Source organism: Bos indicus, chromosome 5 (assembly GCF_029378745.1).
Source record: "Bos indicus isolate NIAB-ARS_2022 breed Sahiwal x Tharparkar chromosome 5, NIAB-ARS_B.indTharparkar_mat_pri_1.0, whole genome shotgun sequence".
NCBI classification, from domain to species: Eukaryota; Metazoa; Chordata; class Mammalia; order Artiodactyla; family Bovidae; genus Bos; species Bos indicus.
Window position 1 is genome coordinate 65,893,025 of NC_091764.1, and position 12,585 is coordinate 65,905,609.

At 34.4% G+C, this 12,585-nt stretch overlaps 1 protein-coding gene across 4 annotated transcripts in view; it reads right to left on the reverse strand.

The window, feature by feature from the left end:
• The window catches only part of WASHC3 (WASH complex subunit 3), a 58,698-nt gene that overhangs the window by 38,255 nt on the left and 7,858 nt on the right, over positions 1 to 12,585 (reverse strand). For 2 of the 4 annotated variants that reach the window (XM_019961175.2, XM_019961177.2), the window contains exons 4-5: positions 12,407 to 12,514; positions 8,207 to 8,317 (exon numbers count right to left, since the gene is read on the reverse strand). In XM_019961175.2, coding sequence (XP_019816734.1) covers positions 8,207 to 8,317; positions 12,407 to 12,514 — 219 coding nt within the window. The remainder of the gene's footprint in view (positions 1 to 8,206; positions 8,318 to 12,406; positions 12,515 to 12,585) is intronic. The other 2 variants (XM_019961176.2, XM_019961178.2) reach the window with 2 other exon arrangements.

Below are 12,585 nucleotides of genomic sequence, written 5' to 3' on the forward strand. Positions count from 1 at the left end.
TACTCACTGAAAAACCTTGTGCAAAACTTCCTTTAAAAGGAAAAAAAAAAATCAGAAAAAGCCAGCAGGTGTTCTAGGAACATTCTTTAATAATGAGATCCAATTTGGAGATCAATTAATGGGTCAAAAATCTAGAAAGAACTTTAGATATCGTTTTATGAATGAAGGGACTGAGATCTTAAGAGGCAATATGGTCAGAATATGGTCACGTGGGATTGCGTGACAAAGCTAACAAAGTATAGCGTGATGCATCCGGAAGTACAGCGTAAAGATCTGGGTGTCCTCGGAGGCACGTGAATGGTCTCAGAGGTAACTGGTTCCTGGAACTGTAGTCATTCTTGTATCTCACAGAAGGCAGTAATCCAGGGGTGAAAGAAAAAACAAATGAGACTAAAAAGCAAGGTACTGTTTATTTCCCTGTGCATTGGTACTTGTGATTTTTCAAAGACTCTGTTGGCTTCTGTTTAAAGCAGTTTATATTAATTAAGTAGTTTTAATTACCGCATCTCTAAAGTGGATTTACAGGGACGTGACAAGAGAAGCAAGGCCAATATTAATATAAAAGCAGCACACTCCAGGAGACATCTAGGACACGGGAAGAGGAAGTTTCCAGGGTAGCTTACAAAGAAAGCCAGAAAAGACTGTAGTCATCCTGATACCCAGAAAGCCTGAATTTTTTTTTTTTTTAAGTTTGTGTTTGTAAGTTATAGGATTTTCTGTGTCTTCCAAGTGATCACTACATTGGAAGTCAGCAAATTCAAACTTCTATACAAATGGAGAAGCTTAAAGAGCTTGAGAAACACACTCACTGTCTTCTGAGAGAGAATGGCATGGTTCTAAGTAAAATTCAGGAAGGAAGGAAAAGCAAAGATTACAAGAGGGTTGAGGGCCTAGTAAGCATTAAGATTTTGGAAAAAGATGAGAAACAGTATATGTGGGATTACAGGTATAAGACACTGCTTATGTACAATGGAGATAAGACAATCTCTTCAACAAGTGATGCTGGGAAAACTGGTCAACCACTTGTAAAAGAATGAAATGAGAACACTTTCTAACACCATACACAAAAATAAACTCAAAATGGATTAAAGATCTAAACATAAGACCAGAAACTATAAAACTCCTTGAGGAAAACATAGGCAAGACACCCTCCGACATAAATCACAGCAGGATTCTCTATGACCCACCTCCCACAGTAATGGAAATAAAAACAAAAATAAACAAATGGGACCTAATTAAACTTAAAATCTTTTGCACAATGAAGGAAACTATAAGCAAGGTGTAAAGACAGTCTTCAGAATGGGAGAAAATAATAGCAAATGAAGCAACTGACAAAGAATTAATCTCAAAATTATACAAGCAGCTCATGCAGCTCAATTCCAGAAAAATAAACAACCCAATTAAAAAATGGGCCAAAGAACTAAACAGACATTTCTCCAAAGAAGACATAGAGATGGTTAACAAACACATGAAAAGATGCTCAACATCACTCATTATCAGAGAAATGCAAATCAAAACCACAATGAGCTATCATCTCACTCTGGTCAGAATGGCTGCAATCAAAAAGGCTACAAACAATAAATGCTGGAGAGGGTGCAGAGAAAAGGGAACCCTCTTACACTGTTGGTGGGAATGCAAACTAGAACAGCCAGTATGAAGAACAGTGGGGAGATTCCTTAAAAAACTGGAAATAGAACTGCCATACAACCCAGCAATCCCACTGCTGGGCATACACACCAAGGAAACAAGAATTGAAAGAGACATGTGTACCCCAATGTTCATCACAGTGTTGTTTACAATAGCCAGGACATGGAAGCAACCTAGATGTCCATCGGCAGATGAATGGATAAGAAAGCTGTGGTACATATACACAATGGAATATTACTCAACTATTAAAAAGAATGCATTTGAATCAGTTCTAATGAGGTGGATGAAACTGGAGCCTGTTATACAGAGTGAAGTAAGTCAGAAAGAAAAACACCAATACAGTATACTAATGCATATATATGGAATTTAGAAAGATGGTAACAACAACCCTGTATGCGAGACAGCAAAAGAGACACAGATGTATAGAACAGTCTTTTGGACTCTGTGGGAGAGGGAGGTGGGGGATGATTTGGGAGAATGGCATTAAAACATGTATAGTATCATATAAGAAACGAATCGCCAGTCCAGGTTCGATGCAGGATACAGGAAGCTTGGGGCTGGTGCACTGGGATGACCCAGAGGGATGGTATGGGGAGGGAGGAGGGAGGGGGGTTCAGGATGAGGAACATGTGTACACCCGTGGCAGATGCATGTTGATGTATGGCAAAACCAATACAATATTGTAAAGTAAAAAAAAAATAAAAACACCAATACAGTATACTAACACATATATATGGAATTTAGAAAGATGGTGATGATGACCCTATATGCGAGACAGCAAAAGAGACACAGATGTAAAGAGCAGACTGTTGGACTCTGGGAGAAGGCGAGGGTGGGATGATTTGAGAGAATAGCATTGAAACATGTATATTACCACATGTGAAATAGATTGCCAGTCCAGGTTCGATCCATGAGACAGGGCACTCAGGGCTGGTGCACTGGGACGACCCTGAGGGATGGGATGAGGGTGGATGTGGGAGGGAGGTTTAGGATGGGGGACACATGTATACCCATGGCTGATTCATGTGAATGTATGGCAAAAACCACTACAATATTGTAAAGTAATTAGCCTCCAATTAAAATAAATTAATTTACAAAAAAATGACACTGCTTATGGAGCAGTAACTCAAATTTTAAATGACAAAAATATAAAGACAATTAAAAACGAAAGAAATCATATTACTGCCCTCAAATTAGTGTCCTGCGGCACTGTTAACTCCCTTTTGAGTACAGAATGGTTATTTTGGGGATCGTAGGCGTAGATTTATTTTTACTGTTGGTATATAGAGATTTCTTTCAGAAAGACAGGTTTTCTGCAGACCATGCTCTCTTTCCTTTTTTTGATACAAACAATTCCTTAAATTCCAGAATGCAGGCTTCTAAAATTCAGCTTTGATAACATGTAGTAATGTGTATGGTGAGTGACAAACTACTTAAGATCATAACAATAAGACAAAGTAAAACTCGTTTGATGAATTATGCAGATATGGTCTTTCTCTATGTTAGTAACTAAATTTTTAGTAAGTGGATAAGCAAGAAAATCTTACTCTCAGAAGTTGAGGAAAAAATGGGCATTTTAATGAAAATCCACAATGTTCTTGGGAAAGTGAAACATTTTCTAGTATTGATAAGATAATTTCTAATAAAGCTACCCTCTAGAATTAGCTGGGGTTAAGCTCTGACATCAAATTTATTTTTCTTTCTTATATTCCTTGCTCTCAGTCACTGTCAAGGAACTGAATCATCTTGGAAGAATAAACAACTGTTTAGAATAGGAAGGTAATTTACTATCCTGGAGTACAGAGATACAAAGCTATCTAGATTATTCTCATGCTAATGACAGAAACTGAAGGATTCAAAGCCACAGATTGCCAAGGGTGTCTAATGACTCTTCTCCACTTGTGTGAGGTATTTTCTAAAGGAGGGTGGTATTGTACTTTAAAGCTATAGTTTTGTAAAGACAATGATAAAGGAAACACAACTAGCTATGTACATGTTGCTGAATCATATTTTAGGGATGACTTATGACACTAGAATGATTATACTCTTGGAAAAGTGTTAAATAATTTAGAAGAACCAAAATTATGCTTAGCAAGACCCACAGGTATGATCAAGGGGCTTTAAACTGAAATAAAAGGATAAGAAAATTCCTCAACTACAACTCTGAGACTACGAACAATAACAACATCATAGGAGAGAAAAATAAAGTAGAAGAACTATGAAGTTAAGAGATATAAACAAACAGAAAACAAATCCAACCACCTAAAAAGAAGTGTGTGTGTGTATTCGTACATAACAAACTTGAAATTTCAAATAAGTGAATTTTAGGGACTAACATTAGTGGGAAGGAATTCATGAGTGGCAACTGACATTTGAAAGGAGTATGTTACAATGTTATATAATGGAAGGCAGAAGATACCTTTAAACCAATTCATATGAACTACTTGGAGATTCTTGAACATGGGATAAAGGAATCATCAAGCTAAGTTAAAAAAAGGTAAAGGCTGCATTACCAGAGGGGACGTACTTTTTGGTCACCTGATCAGATGGAGGATTTAGGTCAAGTTTTCCTGAAACAGGTTGCAAACAAACACAAGGATGAGATACAACCATGATGGGCAGGTGACATTAGCTCTTTATATGTACTGGCAGCTTTAATTTCATTCAAATCAGAGCATCTGACAGACTCCTAAGTTACCCTGTTGAAAACTGCATCCTTCAACAAAGGAAGCAATGAGGGGAACTGATTTAATGATTTCATACTTAAGTTTAAACAAAAAGCCAGAACTAAATGATGATGCAGAAGTGACAAGAAATCTAGAGTGACCATGCCAATGAAAGACAATTCTGGGCTCTGTCAAACAAGTTGCTACATCTGCAATTGGATATTTTGAAGGTCACTCATGATGTTCTTAGGAGACAGGAAAAATAGTGGATTTATAGATAGCTTAGTAACTGTCATCTGAAGAGTAATGATAGGCAGGTTCACATCAACCTTGAGGGTCTATTTTTGGTTTGGGTCTATAAAATATTTTAAATCAATAACTTGAAAAAATAGGACATTTATACACTTCCAGGGGATACAAATTGGGAAAGAGTTAATATGCAGGATAAAATAGTACATTCAACAAATACTGGGACTTCCCTGGTGGTCCAGTGGTTAAGACTCCACACTTTCACTTCAGGAGGTGGTGGCTTGATCCCTGACTAGGGTAGTATGATCCCACATGCCACTCAGTGTGGTCAAACAAAAACAAAAAAGAACAACAACAAAAAAACAGATGTTGATTGAGCAACCTTATAGGCAAGGTGTTAAAGTGAATATAAAGATTGGTCAAGGCATAGGTCTTTTGCTCATGATTTTCTTTTAAACACAGTAGATAAAAATATTTTTAAATTATCAAGAAACAAGATATGAAGTAATAAAAAAAAATACAGATAAAGCGGTTGAACAGATAAATGAAGGGAGACATCACCTCTGGCTTTGTATGTCAGTGGGTTCAGGATCCAAGGTAATGTAGTTAAAGTGTTCATAGGAACGTGTCAGATGAGTAGAATCCGGACAGGTAGTGATCAAGAGGAGGATCGAGATTCAGAGGTGGAAAAGCATGGAGCTTATATTGAGAAAGTTTTGTGGTTTTGTCTGAAGAATGAAATGTAGGACAGGGAGCAATAGGATACAAAAGTTGGGTAATAAGGTTCTGGGATACAGGTTGGCACAATGAACTAAAAACAATAAAATTAAATTTAACTTGGATGAACTTATAATTTCAAAGCAAAGATGTTGGTCCCTGCTTTCTTCTTGAAAATTATTACCCCCAAATACTAAGGCAAAAAAGAAATAACATGAACTCCAATTTTAATGACTAAGAGGCATCCATGAACCACAATAAATGGAAATTAAAAGCAGATAAAAGAATGATGACTTAGCAGAGCAAAGGAAGGCCAAGTCCATGTGCCTGAAGAGGAGGATACCACAAAGAAGCAGCACTTCCAGAACCCTGGAAATGTTTAGGAATTAGAAACACCCGTACCAAAGGCAGAAGGGGGCAGAGGACCAAAATCAAGAATGTTGGGTTAAAAACAGCAAAAACACTGAGGCAGAAGAAATTAAACTCCTGCTCATGGCCACACCAAACAAAAAGGATGGGCTTGAGCTAAGAGCCAGGTACCACTATAGAATAAAATAGTTTAAAAAACTAATTTTAAAAAATAGTTTAAGAAATAAGGAAATAGTTTTAAAAATAAGAAAAACAACAATTTATTGCTTCTTAAATGTTTTTAGATAAAAATTACTTGAATGATGTTATAAAACAGTGTAAAATATTTGTAAACAGTTCTTAATCAGAAGAGCATTTTCCAAAACACATATGCTCTGGCTCCAAGTCTCAACTACAGAGATTCTCGTTTAATGGGTGGGAACTAGCAACCTGTATCCAGAAAGCTTCTTACTCTGAAGACCACTGAGCTAGTGTAAAAAAAGTAATCTATCACCAAAACCTATCAAAGGTTAAAGTGGCATTTCATTTTCATTCATAGGTATATCCTATGTGTCTGGTATGGTTCTAGGCTCTGGGAATACCAAAGTAAATGAAAAATCCCCCACCCTTGTGGAGTTTATATTCTAGAAGCAGGAGAGACACCAATAATGTATGTAAAATATGTAGTATTTTGCACATAACTGAATGGTCATATGAAGAAAAATACAGTTGGGAAGGAGTCAAGGGAGTGGGACCAGAAAGAAGGTAGTATTTCTGCAAATATTTGAAGTAAGAAAAGGAAAAAATGATAAAGATATTTGCGAAAAGTGTTTCAGGGAGAGAGAACAGATGCAAAGGCCCTGAGTTAGGCAACTGTCCATTGATTTATTTAAGATACACCAAGGAGGCCCATAGAGCTGGAGCACAGTGAGTGAAGATAAGAGATTAAAAAGGTAATAAGGGAGCTGAATTGTACAGGATCTCACAGGCCTGTGAAGGACTTTGGCTGTTATTCCTAGTGAGATGATAAGCTATATGATTAGAAGAATGAATATGTAAAGAATCCATTTACAGATATACATACAAACATATGATATATGAGCTTCTGAAAAACAATGAAACTTGTCTAAGTAATTAATAACAAAAATAAAAATGTTAAGTGGTGTCTGGAAACCTTAGCTGGCCAAATAAATCTAGACAATACTTAATATGGTACTTTAGAACAAGTGTTTAATAAATATTTGTGGAATAAATGGAAATGAATTTACACTGAAAAAGGAGATTGAAAGTTTTTCAAATTCTTGTAAAATTTGAGGCAATGTGTTAAGAATATAACAGTTACCCTAAAATGGGGTCTTTTATTAAATATTTCATGGTAGTCTTACAGATACAAAGTAGATTTTACTATTTCCTAATTATATCAGTTAGGCAAGAAGAGACTAAATAAAAAGCCTTTCACAGTTACTCTAAAACTTTTGAGTTTTCTTTTGTTTGAAAGAGTCAAAGACATAGTTTTTAACAGTTCATATTTTAAGCTTAGCTTAAGCTTTCATCGGTTCTAGTTTTAAAAATTCATTCATCATGATTCACACTCAAACTAGTGCCATTTTATCTTTATTAGTTTAAAAAATTTATACATTTTTACTCCAAAGTCTGTTTTTTTCTCCCCAAAGCCTAAAACACAGAGTTGTGGCTGCCAGTGAAGAATTTTGAAAGTGACAAAGCCATTTCTTCTGACAGTTAGAAAAAGTGAATGCACTTTCTTCTCTCCATTGTCACCACTGTAGCTTCTAAATAAGCCAATCTACTCTTTTTGGTTGTCAGATAGTCTTTGTTTTTAAATTATTTTGGTGATAATGCCAAGGTCAGCAAAACTGTTCTTATTTAATGTTAGTATACTTCTTGTGCCTGATAACAAAAATTTTACAAAAGCATTAAATTTTTTGATCAACTGAAAAAGGACAGTTAGCTCCTTCCACTACTGTAATAGGACTTTCTACAGGAATGAAAAGAAACTAACTTCTGCAGTTACAAAACAGCAAATATTGTGTTATATTTTTTTGCATCATACCATGTAATGATGATTTCTTAGAAAAATTACCCATTCTCAAGTCATAATATTAAAAGCATTACTTTATATGGCCAAGTAACTTATGCTCTTTTCTGTGAACCAAACTATTGATAGGTGAAATTCAGAATAAAAATACACAAAAAACCCATGTGTTAGAATACAGGAAATTAAGCTAAAGTCATATGATGTACTAAGTGAATAATGCACTTTCATTCTTCTATCTGATACATCCAAGATTTGCAAAGATTATGAAAGGCAAAAAGTTTATATAAATCTATATCAAACTATACTAATTTTGAAGTGTGAGATCAGTTTTCATTAGAAAGATTTGACTTTTGCTTACTCTTTATCAGGGCATTCATTAAACATAGGAAAGAAGTAAGAGGACAGAAAACTTGGTCACTTGGTTTAGCAGTTTTCTCAGACTGAAAAAATAACAATGAAACCTCCAGGGTTAAGAATTTCAAAGGAGGCTGCAAGACAGAGAAGATAGACCAAATCAGCTTACCACTTGAACCATTTTGAGATATCTGGCATATCTTGGATCCTTGGCTACAGTTAAGATATTTTCTGGTGTTACTTCACTTTCCTGTGGTCCAGAGTCTTGTAAACTGTTCTGCTGTAGAGAGCATGGTGTATAAATCTTTAGACAATTCACAAAAGGGGTCCATCATGTTACTTAAAAGGGATGTTTCTTTTTATTATTCTAAAGCAAACAATATCAGAAAAAATCATATTTCTAAATTTAAATACCAATAATGTAATTATAGGATATATGTTTCCAAATATTTACAAATACTTAAATATGATTGCAGAGGAAGTTACATGTAATGTCAACACTATATTGTTCCCATAAAAGTGCAAACATATTCAAGGCATTAAAAATTAAAATTCTGCTTTATTTGTCCCTTGAGTATGGATACAAAACATGAATTATTTATGGACCTATTATTTTAATAAAACTTTTAATAAAGCTAGTAAAGCTATTTGATTTGTCAATTGTTCAACTCCAGTGGACAGAAAATCGGTTTTCTAGGTATCTATACCATCTACACAATTATACTTCTCATTCATTGAATATCTTGTTCTAAGTGGATATGGCTATTCTAACATCTCTAAAGGCAAGGCCTGGAGAATTTGTGGAAGAGAAGCTCATTTCTCAAACAAAATTATGTTTATATATATTTCAGCTACTGATGGAATTATTAATATTCTCCAAAGAGTGGTTAAGATTATAAATACTACTTATAATGAAGAATAATGGGGAATGGTCTTTTTGGATCAAAATGGTTTCATCATATAGACAGTTCTCAACTTTGCATGGTACCGTGTAAACGGTAACTCATCCAAACTGGAATCCTATCTTCATTTAAGTACAAAGCCAAGACTGTATATAATTCTTGATTTTTCTATTAACCTAAACATTTATAGTAAGTCTACTTAGTGACTTACTGTATGTTAGCATTAACATTCCTTAACTGAATGATATCAATTTTATGTCTGTTGAAGCATATCTCTGTTGAAGTGTAAATAAATAAATAAAAAAAATCTTTCGGTATTCCTAGTTATTAGAATATAAATTATATGTTAAGGTTTTTCGCCAGATAATTCAAATATAAATTAAATCTCTTTTAAATGCTGAAGCAAGTAAAATATCCCCAAATTCTTTAGGTTACTCCAGTTATACGACAGTGTCAAGTGTACAAAAGTGCATATGTGTGTGTGTGTGTGTGTAAATATGTATATACATATACACATCCATCTGCAAAATACATTAATTACAAAACGTCCAAAACATTTAATTAAACAAAAAATTTCAACAAGACCCATGTATGCTTTTAAAAAAATAAGGACAATAAACTCATACAATAGTACAATGGAGCAAATGGTAATTACATATAAGACCACTGGATTTTAAAACTCAGCCTTTAACTTTAGCCTAATAACCAAGAGCTCAACAAGGTTTAATTATATCAGGTCTTACACCTTTGCTATTTGTATGACCCATTAAATATTCTATCATATCTCTCAACTGTCCTTCATTTTATTCTCAAATTAATCTCAATCTGTACAATTAGATGTTCTCCTGTGAGTAATGATAAGATCTGAACCATGAAATTAAAGGTGCAGAAAAATCAGTATGCAAACCTTGGGTCTTTGACTCATATACAGACTGGAGATTGCAATGAATGGATGATTTAAAAAAAAGTTCATGATTATCTTTTAATTGATAAGCAAGTTGACTGTAATGTCAATGGAAATTCTGTGTTAAGCAATATTTCAGTCCATTTCAAAATATTTTACATAAAATATACCAATTAGAAACAATGAAGAGAAATAAAAAGTTGATTTCAATATTAAGAACATGCTGAACAATTATATTAAGCCAATCAATACACAACTTTACCACATTTTTTAAATTCAGGAAGCCAACAGCACTTCATATATCCTCCAAATGAATTAATAACTATTTTTCAATAAAATTGCTAGAATATTAAGTAATTCTGAATTTTAGATAATTCAGTTGTGATTACTCATAATCAATTTTTTGAGACTTTAAACAGGCAAGACCAACACAACTGCACAAGTTTTAAATACATATTATATATAGGCGTGCACAGTAACACCTGGAAAAGTTAATACTGAAAGTCAGATACCATTTTATAAATTTACAGAAATATAATAATGGTTAGTATCCACCAAAGAATAACTACTAGGTAGAATGGAAACATGTAATAGTTTTTACATATGCCTTGTTTTAGAAAAAGGATGGTTCATCTTTAATTGATAAAACCTTGTAAAGTTAAATTCCTCTAAACATTTGAATTTATTTTTGTATATTATATATATTCCAGTGATCATCACAATGGAATTTGTTATATTAATTAAATGGATGTTAAATTTTCTAATACCTAATTGTTAAGTAAAATGAAGTGAAGTGAAAGTCACTCAGTTGTGTCCAACTCTTTGCGGCCCCATGGACCTCTCTAGGCCAGAATACTGGAGTGGGTAGCCTTTCCTGTCACCAGGAGATCCTCCCAACCCAGGAATCAAACCGGGGTCTCCTGCATTGCAGGTGGATTCTTTACAACCGAGCTATCAGGGAAGCCCTAACTGTTAAGTAAACGGTCATCTAATTCATCTGCCAAATACACAATATTTCTAAATATATGGCTCCTCCCACACAGAGCCTTAGACCACATGTGCTCAGTTGCTCAGTTGTGGCTGACTCTGTGATCCCATGGACTGTAGCCCGTCAGACTCCTCTGCCCATGAAATTTTCCATGCAAGAACTCTGAAGTGGGTTATGTTTTCTGAGTTCAACACAGGTGCTAGAGACAGTGCAGTGTAGCAGATAAGAGATAGGATTCTTGACACCAGATTGTTTGGGTAAAAATTCTAGCTCTTACATTTATTGTCTGACCTTCAACAAGTTAACCTCTGTGCACCTCATTTGACATATCTGTAAAGTATTAACAGAACTGATAAAAGTATTTACTTCATAGGGCTGTTGTGAGAATTAAATGAGTTAATTTATAAAAAGCACTTAACACACCACACATACAGTCAGAAACCTTTATATGGGAGGTATTATAATCACGGTCAACGTTATTATGATCTAAAAGATATCCCATAAAAAGTACCTCCAGGTACAAATGCAAAATTCCATATACATAGGAAGTCTGTTTATTTGGTATTACTTGTTAGGCCACCATTTTAGTGATTATTTTATTTTGGATTTTAATACCTCACTGAGATACACTAGTGATTATTCTTAAACAATGAAGAATTTTTATTTCTTGAAATAAAAAGTAATACACAATTTAAATTTATACAGAGCATAAATGAACATTAAAACATAAGAGCCAAACAGAGTGTGGGCCTTACAAGGATGTTGATTTGAACAAATCAACTCCCCAAACACACTTTTTTAGACAAGTGGTGTTTCTTAGATTAGGACCTCTCAAATTTCAAGAGCCTTCAAATCACATACGGATCTTGTTAAAATGAAAATTCTGACTCAGTGGGTCTGGGGTAGAACCTGAGATTCTGTATTTCTAACAAGTTCTCAGGTAGGTTGCTGGCCCATGGAGCAGAGTTTTGGTAACAAAGAGTTAGATATTATCAGGGAATTACTGCTCATTATACTGTATATGATAAAGGCACTGTGGTTATACAAGAAAATGTCAGAACTTTTCACAGATGCTCAGGGAATTATACATGGGTGAAAAGACATGATGCCTGGAATTCACTTCAGTGACAAAAAAAGACAGATGAAGCAATTGCAACAAAATCTTAACTGGTGAATCCAGGTAATGGGCGCTTGGTTAGTCTTTGTACTATTCTATTTTTATTCATGTGTGAAAGTGTCATACTAAAACATTTAAAAGACACATTTCTTACAAGAACTAAGAAAAAAATTTCCAGAGTGAACTTGAAGAAAGTAGTTATATTCAAGACTATTCCTAGTCCTGTATAGGTCCATTTTCTTTTTTATAGGCAAGAAAAATATTAACTTCAGGAAACTGTTCAGAATAACAAAATGAAAAGCTAGTAACTTTTTTCAAACCTTATTTTTTATCTTAAAGTTTAAAATATTACTAGTCAAGTGCTACATTTTTATTTAACTTTATTTGAACCTACAGATTTGGTCTATCTGGTTCACCCAAGAAGAGGTGCTCATGCTTCCTGGAACTTAATTACATACCTGTGATTGCTCTGAAGTGGCTTCAGAATGTGTTCCATTTGTGATCCTAGTGACATTTACAGGAGATACTTCAAATGTGACATCATCTAGGCCCGGGATAGATGATAACTGAGAGGAGAAAATTAATGTTGGTATATGAGGATAATATTAGATCTTTAAAGACTAAGTTTCTAAGTATG